Below are 14068 nucleotides of genomic sequence, written 5' to 3'. Positions count from 1 at the left end.
TAATGGGATAAGTATGGCGTAAAAGTGTCAGTTTAGTTGTTTATAAATTATTTATAATCATCAGAAATAGCTCTAATGAAAGAAACTTTTTGTTAGATTAAGACATAAGTGGTTTTATTTAATATCATTTTAACTGAATATATAATTTTTTAAAGGATGTATGCAAATTGTATTATATTTGAAAATAGTTAATTTATTACTATTTTACTAAACAAAATATCAAGATTTATTGTTTTTTTGTTGTTGTATTTAAAAACCTATGCATTTAACCAGACATGACATAAAAAAATTATTTTACACATTTACTTATAATACTATAAATTTGATTTTTATAAATTATTTATGTTATGTTATGTGCTTAATATAAGGATAATTTCAGTATAATTTTTCAAGAAATAAGAAATAAAAATATATATTAAATATCTATTAATAAAGTATATGTAAGATTCATATCGCAATTGCATTCAAAAACGAAATCATTGATTTTAATTGCATTTTTAATATTGAAGAAAATAAATGTGTCACAAAAATATTTCTCTGCTTTTTTTTGGAGATTATTTAAGATAAAAAAAATAATTATTATCAAATGTATAAAATTAAAGTTATATTTATAAAATGTATATAAAAAATAATTAATAATATATATATATAAAACACACACAACATTAAACACTTTTATAAAAATGTTTGTACTTTTTTTATATATATTAATACTATAAGCGCTTCCGATAGTAAATAGGAGTATGTATTAAATATATATTTATACCATAATTATTATAATAATGATAGCAATACACATGAAATAACTTAAATGTAATATTATACTATATATTTATTAATAATTCAAAAAAATTGCAGTAAATTATAATAAAGCTATCATTTTGTGTGTTAGTTAATAAAATATTTTTATATATATATATATAAATAATAATTAATTTTGTTTATCGGACACAAACCTTAAATAGTTTATCTTTATTGAACCAAATGTCGTCCTCTTCTTCATATGGATTGTAATTGTAGTCATCGTTAATATTGAGTGCATCTCTACTTCGAGATAATATTCTTCGACGACTTATCATCTCTGATGATATGATTGACGACGAAGAAGACGAAGAATTTGGAGCACAACTGCAATGAAAAAACAAAACAAAACAAAAATGATATACAAGTAGTGAAACAAATAAAGCAAAAAAAATAAATAATAAATATATTAATTCAAAAAAAAATGTGAAAACAAAAACAGTAATAAACCTTTTTTTTGCTATCAAATCGTGTGATAAAAGTATTGTCTGTTATTTTTTTGTAAGTGAAATCAAAATTTTTTTTTGTTTTTTCAACGAAAAACTTTTTGTGCGTTTGTAACGCATAATCAGTGCAAATCATTATTCAATTGTTTCATCCATTAAAATCATAGATAAATAATAATAATAATAATAATAATAATAATAATAATATATTATAGCTTTTTTAGTAAATACAACAACAACAACAAAATGTGTGAAATAGTTTTGTTATCTTAATTATTAAATACCTGTATATACTGTATATATATTGTTAAAATTCTCACTAACATTCACTAACATTTTAAAATACATTACATATATTACATAATATTATGAATTTTTATGTATGTAACAAAAACATTATATAAAAAGTAAAATCAATAAAATATAAATCAAATGATAATAACATGAAATTAAATATGTTTAAGCAATAAATAAAAGTGAAATTATTTAGTAAATAAAATATCATTACTTTTTTGAGATAGACTTTATACTACACTACTGTATATAACACTAATGATTGTCACACCAGTTAGTGTCATATATTTAATAAATAAATAATTTGTTTGTGAACTCATTATTGCATTTTATTTTATAAATATGTTGAATATTTTGCAATACAAATATAATTAAAATTATTATTATTTGTTAATCACTTATCAATACATTTTTTTATTACCAAATATACTAACAAAAAATACTGATTTCAATTTAGGCATAACATGTGTCAAATCATTAATAAAATGTTAATAATTTTTGATTCAAATAATAATACCTACAAAATAAAATCATGTTTTATTTCAATACAATATAGTCATTAATTTATGGATTAACAAACCGTTTATTGACATATTTTTTATTTTGCTTTAAAAATAAACATTTACCAAATTGAAAAAAATCATAAATATATTTATGGGACTTAGCAAAAAAAAGTAATTTGTATTTTTGTATAAAAAAAATATTTTAAATCAATATTAACAAAAATGCTTTTTGTGTGTGTGTTTGTATTTGAAATTAATTTTATCAAATAATAAATACCGCACTTAAAAATATGTTGAACTTTCTTATTAACATTTTATTTATTTATATTGTTTTCATTGCTATTGTATAATAATAGACAACTGTTTAGTACAGTAGAGAATTAAGGCCAATATGTGGTAAACAATTTTTATTATATTAGAAAAATACTATTATTTTTATCTATTTTTCTTATTTGTTTAATGTATTTTCATTTTTATTAATAAAATTTAATTTTGATTTCTTTAAAAAAATTTTAGAGAAAAAATATGTTTGATTGAAATTTTAAATAAATCAATCGTTTTAGATATTAGTTTACTATTTTACTTATTAGTTATTGTTTATTTAAGATCAGGATTTTATTGAAAAAAAACTAAAAGTTTAATTGAAAATCATTTATATTTAAAATTTATCTAAAAATACTATTGTGTAATAATCATAATTTTTTATAATTTACAAAATATATTTAGAAAATTCAAAAACTAAATTTAATAATATTGTAGTTTTATTATCAAAATTGTCACTTTTATTGATATATTTTTTTGATATTACATTTAAAACTTTATTTATAAATTTATATATAGTTTTTTTTAAACATAAAACCATATTATATTATTTTTTTATATTAGTGATATTAGTATACAAATATTTTTATTATTTGACAAATTTATTTGATAATAACTTAATAATAAATTGATGATAAAATCGCTATAATTTTTTACAACTCATTGCTCACAAATAATAGACAAATTTGTTTAAAAAACTTTAAAATTGTTTATAATTTTATTGTTTTGTTTTGTTTTGTTATATTATTAAACCAGTCAATTGTTTAATATCGTAAACACTAAAAAAATAATAATGTGTATTTTCGTAAAACAAATCTATTTTTAATCACTTTTTTTGAAAAATAATATAACTCTCAAACATATTTAACTATAATTATTGGGCCCTTAATTTTTAACTATAAAAATAATATTTACCCAAAAAAAACTATAAGTAAAAAAATATTTATAAATAAAGAAAAAATATATATTTTACCTTAAAATTGCTTAAATAATTGTAGGTTTTTGAATCTGATGTTTGAATTTTATATGTGTTAACGATTTTTGCTGTTATACTGTATACATACAAATCGCTTAATAATATAAAAAATAATAATATAATTCACATTTGAAACTAAAACAAAATCATGATTTATATTGTAATAATTACAATTATTATGTACACTATATAACAGTTATAACAGCCTAATAATCACATTATATAGATTAATTTTTTTATATAATAAGAAATGTGTTATATTATAAAAAACACATTAACAACAAATTAAAGTTTTATATTAAACATTAAATTTATAATTTTATAATATTATATCCAAAATACTTGCTAAATATAACTTATATTTAATAAATAAGTGTTTATTTATTAACTTTTGCGGTGCTATCGATGAAAATTATAACACAAAAATTTCGTGTAAAAAATATTTTCATTATTAAATAAGAAAATTATTTATTAATTATGCAATAACTATGTAAATAATGTTATTGTAATTATATAATTATAATAATATCTATAAAAAATTATATAATTTTTTTTGAAAAAATAATAATAAAAATTAACCTATTAAAAAAATTATAGATAGCAACCATCTGTTTGTTATATAAAAATAATATTTTAATCAAATAATTGGTTTGCATTTTGTATTCAAAAAAAAAACTTATTTTGAATACTAACTAAACATATTAATAAACAGTACATATGATAATACTTTACATTATGTAATACATACTATGTATCATATTATATAATAATAATAATATAGAAACAATGTTTAATTTCATTAATTATTTTCATTGCATTTTAAGCAGTAAATTAAAACAAAAAATAGTAACTTAAAAAATTTTTTTAGACTCGACATTTAAATTATATAATACATGTATACTTTAATAATAATAATAATAATAATATTAATAATAACAGTGAGAAATTATTAGTATTAAAAGCACAAAAAACTTACACACATTTCGTGTGTTTGTTTGTTAGTTATTATTATATTTTTTTGTTATATTGTTAGTTATATTAAACCAGAGGTTCACATAGTTAACCACACGTTAAGCTAATCGCACAATTATAATATAACATCATTAATAGTTTAATATATATATATATAAATATATGTGTATAAAATTCATTCACACAAATTAATAATAAAAATAATGATATTATATTTATTTATATAAATAACAAAATAGATTTTGAAAAAAACTTACCAACGATTAGCTATTTGTTAATAATAAGTTGAATGGTTTGATTAAAAATTGTTTGCAATTGAAAAAAAAACTTTTAAAAATTAATCAAATTATTATTTCTATTATTTAAAACAATTTTTACAAAACAAATTACATTTGATTTAATAGTTGTTTTTATATAAAAAAATACACACAAAATAATTGTGCAATAAGTCAATAGTAATTGTTATAATTAACTTTTTATATACAATTAGATATATGTATCACTTATATATTATACAGTATAATAAGTAGCAATAGTTAATCATTTATTATAACAACCATTACAAATACCGGTGAAAATTATTTATTTATTTAAATGTTAATTAAATACTTGAATATATATATATATATATAGACATAGAGAGAGAGAGACACCAAATTATTAACTTTTTTTAATTTAATTATTGTTTTCATTTAACTCATAGAAAAAACTAAACGAAGAGAGAGTTCAGACACCGCTCTCTCTCATCATTGATAGCAATGATTTCAAAAGGAGTCGATGGCATAGCAGTTGTTAAGCACTGGTACTACAACTCCAGATCCCCTCTCAAACAGAAACAACAATAAAAAATAATAATAATAATAACAAGTGTCTGAAAACAACTTGACTCAAACTAAACACCCGTCCCGTTACGTCACTGTCCTATCTCTCGGTGCTCTCAATTAGGTTAGCAGTGATTTGTGTGTAGAGAAAGAGTGTAACTGAAAATATTGTATATAATATATGTATTATACACTGTATTAAATATTAATGCATTTTTTGCTAGACTAAAGCACAGGTAGTTTTTCGAGGGCCATATTACATGTGTAATAAATATTAGTGTTAATAGTTATTAGATGTATAAAAAAAAACTTTGAAATACTATATTTGTCTTATAAATACTAACTACATATTGATTTTAAATAACTAAATTAAATTACTTTAAATATTTTTTTAAAAATATGATATTTTTATTTATATATTTATATTATGTTACATACTAGAAATTATTTATAAAGTAATAATAAAATTTGCAAAATAATTTAATAAAATAAATAATATAAAATAAAAATTATAATTTTTAAATTAAAAATACATGATTTTATCTTATTTAACATAATTATCTGTTTATTTATATTTTATGTTTATATATATATTATAGTTTGGATTAACATAAGAAGTGATGTAAATATAAAATAGTTTATATATAGCAGTTTAAATTAAATCATAGTTAAAAAACAATTGTAGATAAATGAAAACTAAATTTAATTATACAACTTAATACGCTAACTGAAAACTAAATTTTACATTTAATTTCGTATTTAATTAAATTTTAGTTGAAAAATAAAAATCAATTATTAAAAAGTTTATTTATTTTATTTATTAGACTAATTAAAATGCTTAGTAATTAGTTTAAATGTAAGTTTATTTTTAAACCACAAATAAACTATATATATATATATATATATATATATATACTTAAGATATATGTTATCATTAATTAAATTAAAATAACAAAAATAACGAAAACAATATATCTATGTTAACAAGTATAATTACTCAATTTAGAGCAAAAAATATATAATAAAACTTTTTAACTTTTTTAAATTTATATTTTAATTAAAAACTTAAATATAGTCTTTAATATATTTATTTAACTTAGAATTTTTCAAAAATATATTCATCATATTTAATAATATAATTTTTAAAATAAGCGCAATATTTTAGATAAATAAGTTTGATAATAAATGTATAAATTTTATATAAATATAAATATTTAAACTAGGCAAAACTAGATGGTGCTTAATAAACATTTTTTTCAAAAATCTATATACAGTTTACACATCATGTTTTTTAAAAATTACTTTAAATTGCAATTTATATAATTATAATTGTATAGCTTATATAGAAATTAGTTTTATAAAGTTTGTAATAAACATATTATGAATTTATAATATTAATCCCACACACATATTAAAAATATTTTTGATGTTATTAGGTTAGCTTTAGAATAATATTTAACTACCGGTAAAATTGTAAAATATTATTGTATAATAGAAATTTTCTATATATATTTTAATATATATATATATTTACATAGAAAATATCATAAAGATTATATAATAAATGTGATTTATATTTCTATATAAATACCAGATAATAATAACAATAACAATCATAACATCACAATAATTGTATGAATCAATAGAAAACTTTCTTTAATGATAAATAACTAATACTGTATAATAAATTAAATAATTGAAATTTTTAATATTTTATTGATACTGTTATTAATAAGATATATAATAGTATTCTATTCATATGTAATAATTATTTGAATTACTACCTTATTTTTATTTTTAATTAATAATTAAAATAATTTATCATTACCGTGTATTTGTATTAATAGCGGAAAATATTTTATAATACAATTAAATCATTTTTTTACACTAAAGTTTTCGTATAATTGAAATCATCAAATTTTTAATTAATTATATACGGAAATTAATATATATTAAATGATCTATCAATAAATAATCAATAAATTTTAAATATTTTTACTATTCTATTTGATAAATAATAAAAAATAATAATAAAAGTTACTATTTTTATAATAATCATAATAATAATATACTGTATGAAAAAATTAGTATTGTTATATTTTGTAAAATTATTTATTAATAAAATGGTAATAATAGAATCATTTTTATAATTTTTATAATTATTAATTATGATTAAGCTATACCAAACAAAAATATTATAAATACATTATACATAATATATACTAACTTTTATCCAAACAATTAACTTAACAAATACATAGTAAAACTAATTTGTTAAAGTGAGTTTTATCAATCTTATTATTAAATATTAATTTTAAATTTTCATTATAATAGCCAAAAAAATAAGTATTAATTACTATTATCGTTACAATACTAATCACTACTACTTATAATTAAACTAATATGCTTTTAATTTTAAAAATCTACTTAAAAAACATTTACTTTTATTTTAATAATTTTATTTATTAATAAAATACACATAAATGATTTATTTAATTGATTTTAATAGTATTGAATGACAATTTTGAAATAATTTTAATTATTTTTTAACAGTAATCTATCAAAAATTGTAAGTTTTTTTATAATAAGATTATTGTTATCCGTTTTTTTCTATATAAGATTTGTGTTAATATTGTAAAAATACTAATATTTGTTAATTAAAAAAGTGTGTATAAATATATTTTAAAAATTATAATAACTCATTAGTTTAAGAAAAAACAACATTTTTTATGTTTTTTTAAAATAAAAAATTTAATTAACATTTATGTTAATTTAGTTAACGTTTTAGTCATCAGCTTTATGATTATTTATCATATATATACTGTATATTGTAATAATAATAGTTAACAGTAAATGACATGATTTGTATTATTAGCCGATTAGATACATAAGCTATAGCTATAATAAACAGACAGTAAATTAATGCTTAACTAGTCATAGGATCATTAGGTTTATAACGTATCTAACTTTAGGAAAGTTATTATTTATTTTTTGTTTTGTAGTTTCATATACTAATTATTTATATATTTTGTTTTATTTTTCACTTTTTCTGTCGAAAAAATGCATGTTTTTCTTAATTAAATTAATTTTTTATGCAAATCCATTGTGTATACAACATATAATTTGTTTCAATAGATTACTGTAGTAATAGTAATCAAATAAATTTTTTTTCAACAAAAAATAATTGAACAAATTATTTATAACATATTATTAGTAAGTGTATTACTGGAAAAAAATTATTTATTTTTTTGTGCAAAATAACTGTCATTATATTATACAGTATTTATAATTTTAATAAATTTTAATATTGTTGAAATATTTCTATTATTATATGATAAAGAAATTTTATTACTAAATTACAAAATGGTAATTAATATTTTTTTAGTATAAATATCCATTAAATATTTTTTTAATCTTAGTCACCATTGAATATATAATATAAATATATTTTTAAATAATAAACTAACAATAAACTAATTTAAATATCTATAATAAACATAATAATCAATAATACGTGTTCAATAAAATTTATTTTTCATTATATTATTACATATTATTAAAATATTTATACACAAAAAATAACTTTCAATAAATTGCTAAAAATTTTATAACGATTAAAAGGGAGTAATTTTTAATAATTACAAATATATTTTCTATTAATAATAATACAGTAATTTCTAATTAATACAATAATTTTTTATATTAAGTAAAACTTTTATAAATGATATTGATATTTTAAGTTTAATCTAAAACATTATTAATCTCCATTAAATTAATAGTTATAATGTTGTATGACTAATATTTAGGTGTCTTAATATGTATGTATGTTTGCTATTAAATGCTATGCATTTGTACTTGAAATTGTAAAATATAAATATATATATATATACAGTATATTGAAATATCAAATTAATCTCTGTCTATCAATAATATAAATAATATACTATATATGCAAACATGTTGTGATGATTACCCTGAACTCGATTCATGTAATTTTCAAAAACCAAAACCCTGTTTTATTACCATTAAAATTGTGTAAATCATATATGAAAAACAGTAAATGTAGTAATAATAATAATAAAAATATTAAACTATATTAAGAATTTTATAGTAAAACAATTATTTTATTTAATAATATTAGTATAAAAATTAAAAATACTTAATAAAATTATTTAAGTAAATACAGGATAATAAAAATTGTATTAAATTATTAATTTAAATGTAATATCACTTTAATTTGAATCATACAGCAGTAAAAAAATTTATAAATTTAAGTTATAATTAATTTATAATTTACAAAAAAAAGTTTAGCAAAATTTGACTTTAGAATTTTATAAATTACATTATTCAATCTACTAATAAATTATTTAATATTTACAAATTGTCCAATAAATTCATTACCAAAAATGTATAAATGTGCCAAAAATTAATCCCATACATTAATTGATAATCTTTAAATCGTAATAATAATAAAATATATAATATTTAATAGATTAATAATTTTGATAAAAAAGAATTATAATTCTTTTTTAAAAAAAACTTAAATAAAAATTTATTTACTATAAATGGATACATAAAAATAATTTATTATAACTAAAAATAATTAATAATTTATTTGGATTACTAATAATCATAACTAATTATTTTTTTAAAAAAATATTTTTTTTAAATTGATTTTTGCCCAAAAAAAATTCGTTTTTTTGTACACAAATATATAGTTTTACTTTTATTTTTTTAGTCGCCCATTAAAATTACACAATAAATGCATTTACAGACATAAAAAAATATCATTTTTATTTTCTAATATATACGAAAAATGCTATTTTTTAATCTAAACCTTGAATTTTAAATATATTTCATATTTTATATACAAGTTTAATCAACGAAAAAATCTCCTTCAATGCACTTAATATAACACTGAAAATAAAAGATTAATATATATACTGTATATATATATATATATATTAGAAAATTTAAAATATAAATTTAGAGTATTTAAGATTTTTATAAAATAAAAATTTAATTTTAAATTAAATAATGATATTTTATTTTACATATACGTCAAGAGAGAGAGAGAGAGAGAGRGAGAGAGAGAGAGAGAGAGAGAGAGAGAGAGAGAGAGAGAGAGAGAGAGRGAGAGAGAGAGAGAGAGAGAGTGACTTTGTTAGAAATATTTTTTTTGTAAAACAAATATTTTTTATATTTTATCAAAATAAAATTCAGATAACTTTCCGCCCAATTATTTAAATTAACTTAAAATCAACTTAAATAATCGTTATACTTGTAGTATTAAAAATTATAAGACAAATAAATTTTATGTTTTTTTTATAAAAGTTTGCCATCAAAAAAATCTATCCAACTGTTTCCTCAAATAATTAAATAGATTGTTTGGAAAATTTATCTTAATATTAGTATAAATGATAATAAATTTAATCCAATGCTAATTAAATATTATATGAATATACAATTGCTTGACAGTCATTGTTTAAAACCTATCATTAATAATATCCAATAGAGATATTGTTATAATCTATGGTAGAAATAACTGTCATAAATATTATAATTTTAAGGAACTGGATGTTAAATATATTTTATATAATGAACTTCAAATAAATAAACTGAAAAAATATAATATATAAATATGCAAAATATTTTCCATTTATCATAACATTATTATTGTTTCAAATATGTCGACCAAATCATAAATATGCCCCAATTCTGTACATATATTTTATTTAAAAAATATATTAATCTTATTTCGCTTTTTTGTGTGTAAATAATATTAAAAATGAAAATAATTTTAATAATAAATAATTTAATATTGTTTTAATAATATTTTATGCTCATTGTTATAAATGAATACAAAATTTAAGCGATATATAATGACTATATAAGCGATAACTTATATAATGATAGATTTTTATAAATATTATTAAAATTGTCAATTTAACTAAATATTTGATTATAGATTATGTTTTAGTTAAAATAAAAATAACTAGTAATTAAAGTAAAGTAAATTTAATTTAATAAAAATCAAAAATAAATTATTTTATTTATTAATTCATTTCGTGATAATTAATTATGTAAATAAAAACTTTATGTTGCAATTGTGGCTAATTTCCATATTAATAATCACACATTTTGTGTTTGTATTGTTTATCTTATTATTATAAGTGTAACATATATGTCACTTAAATATTTAATTTATAATATTTTTTGCAACTATAATGTAATTTCTCTTTTATTAATGATTTTTTAAATTAAAATATCATTGATTTATTTAGTAATTAATAAAGTAAAAAATATTTTAACAAACAAAAGTGTTTAATATCCTAAAAAATCAATCAATTATATATGATTTTCTTAAGTTTGTACAAAAATTGTTTATCTTATTTAACAACTTAATAAATATTTAAATATTTTGTATTGAGTGTGAAATCTATAATCATATATTTTCTCAAAAAAACAATCATAAATGTAATAAAAAGTTTTAATATTTAATAGACTAATAATTAATAATTTATAAAAAACTTTCCTCAAAAAATAAATTAAAACAACTTATTTTTCAACAAAAAACAACATTATTGATACAATAAATCTTATTTATTTATTTATTGACAACAATAATAATAATAAAATGTAAAAGTAATATATATATTTTTTAAATTAATAATATGCGCACACAAAAAATTAATGCATTTTTTAATACACTATAAACTTAAATTATAATATAATACTGTACTAAAAAACATATAGTAAAAATTTAATTACAATATAAAGTATAGAATAATATATAATAGATAATCAACAAATAAATTGAAAAATAATTGTATAATTAAGTTATCCAATACAACAAGCAATATATAATACTTTATACTATATATTAATAATATAGTCTATATTATAACTATAAACTTTATAGTTATAATATAGACTATATTAACAATATACCATAAATAATTGGCAGTAATAAACATATTGATTGTGTATAATAGTAATACTACTAAAAAATTATTATTAAGATATGAAATTATTAATTAACTAAATAACTGTCTATCAATACATAAATTAGATGTAGAAAAATTGGTGTAATTTTGTTTAGTTTTATTTTGAGAGGACATACCTGCTATCAGACTGTGCCGGATCACTGGTATCGAGAAATCGGACGACTGAGTCTTGTTTGCTTAAATTAGGCAAATGATTGATGGATTGGCTATGGCTGAGGGTATGGGTGGTCATCATATTGGGCTCACTTTTGGTACTATGGAGCGGATGTTTCTTATTAGAGGATAATGATGACGGTTTGGGATCCTTTTTATCGGTACTTTTGCTACGTTTGTGTTGGATATTGCCATCGGGTCCCAGTGCCGACTGTAGTATTGATGGACCGTTACATTTTTGCATCGGTGGTCGACGTGGAAATAGGTTTCGTTGAATAAATGGCATTTTCTCAGATAGTTTTATTAGTCACCCACTCACACACACATTGATTGATATGTATTAAAAAAAATTATTGAGTTTTTTTAAAAAAATAAATATTAGTTATTTTAAAAATCACTTCAAATTTTGCCAATAAATAAAAGTTTTAATATTTTTTTAGTTTTTGTTTCACTATTAGTCAAAATAAAATATATAACAATTTTTGTTGTTGTTATTGTTGATAATATTATCAATAAATTGACTTTTAATTATCACACATTAGCTTATGGGGTAACATCCGGCCAATTAGTAATAAATTTGTTTTGTGTGTGTGTGTGATATGATAATCACGCAATTATTTTAATGTTTATATTTACACACACACACATACATATATAAAAACGATGAATGAATGAATTAATTAATTAAATTTTAAAAAAACAAAATAAAAAGTAAAATGAGATGAAAGTCCTCAACAGTTAAGTGTCAATGTGTTGGCTCTCAATGATGACAACAAATGCGTTGGAGTACCCGTTCTCGGCCTAAAAAACTATTCAACAAATAATATGATACATAAAAAAGCAATTTACTATTGGGTGTAATGATTAAAAAAAACTTTTTACGAATTATTAAATTTGAATTATATATTTATAATATTTAACAAAAAAAACACATAAAATTATAATTACTGTATGTGTTTCATATTAAAAAAAATATTAATAAGAAAGAGTGAAAGAGAGAGAAAGAGAGAGAGAGACAACCAGTTATCAAATTCAATGACAACCCCGCAACAGACATGACATACACACCAACATTCCCGGCATAGGTAACTGTGCTTTTTTGTCGCAATAATAAGCATACACACGGGTGTAGTCCCAGTAAAAAAGTAAGTTTTCACTTTTTACAACACAGATATCATAAAAAAATAACCAAAAAAATAACTAAATAAAAAATTACATTTTTTGACTCTTTAATTATAACTATCGGTGTGTTTCACATCAGTTCAATGAGAAAATTAGGTCTAAATATCTTAAATAATAAGATTTTTTTTCACTAAAGTGTATATAACACTGATTTTGACATCAATTTTAGTTAATTTGTGTCTCTCTTTCTTTCTTTGACAAACAGTTTTGTCAAAAAACATATAGAAAAACATACAGATTTTGTTGTAAAACAAAAAAAAAATAATCATAATTATTATGATTATATTTGAAAGTAATATTTTGTTGTGTGTGAAACAAATAAATCGGAAATCTAGTGAAGCGATTTAAAAAAATAATAGGTTTACTACTACTGTATAGGTATGTGTGTGTTGTTTTGTCAACGGTTGGGAGGGTTGGGAGGGACCGGCAGTTTGACAAAAAAAATATATAGTGATCAGTAAACTTAACAACTATATAGTTATTTATTGTGAGAGTTTGCCAATTGATTTGTCAAACAAACCATACATTTTTTAAAATTACTCTATTAGTTATTAAACACAAAAAAACTAGTTATTAAAATAATTTAAATCTT

At 18.2% G+C, this 14068-nt stretch overlaps 1 protein-coding gene across 1 annotated transcript in view; it reads right to left on the bottom strand.

The window, feature by feature from the left end:
- The window catches only part of LOC128955942 (uncharacterized), a 29883-nt gene extending 17269 nt beyond the window's left edge, over positions 1-12614 (bottom strand). The window contains exons 1-2 of the mRNA XM_054301621.1: positions 12258-12614; positions 957-1128 (exon numbers count right to left, since the gene is read on the bottom strand). Coding sequence (XP_054157596.1) covers positions 957-1128; positions 12258-12580 — 495 coding nt within the window. The 5' untranslated portion in view covers positions 12581-12614. The remainder of the gene's footprint in view (positions 1-956; positions 1129-12257) is intronic.
- Positions 12615-14068: the final 1454 nt, after the last annotated feature.

The sequence above is a fragment of the Oppia nitens genome, unplaced genomic scaffold, assembly GCF_028296485.1.
Source record: "Oppia nitens isolate AA-2021 unplaced genomic scaffold, nextdenovo-longstitch-racon4-pilon3 scaffold2_pilon_pilon_pilon, whole genome shotgun sequence".
NCBI lineage: Eukaryota > Metazoa > Arthropoda > Arachnida > Sarcoptiformes > Oppiidae > Oppia > Oppia nitens.
Note: the sequence above shows the minus strand (reverse complement) of the source record. Positions and strands in the feature narration are given on the sequence as shown.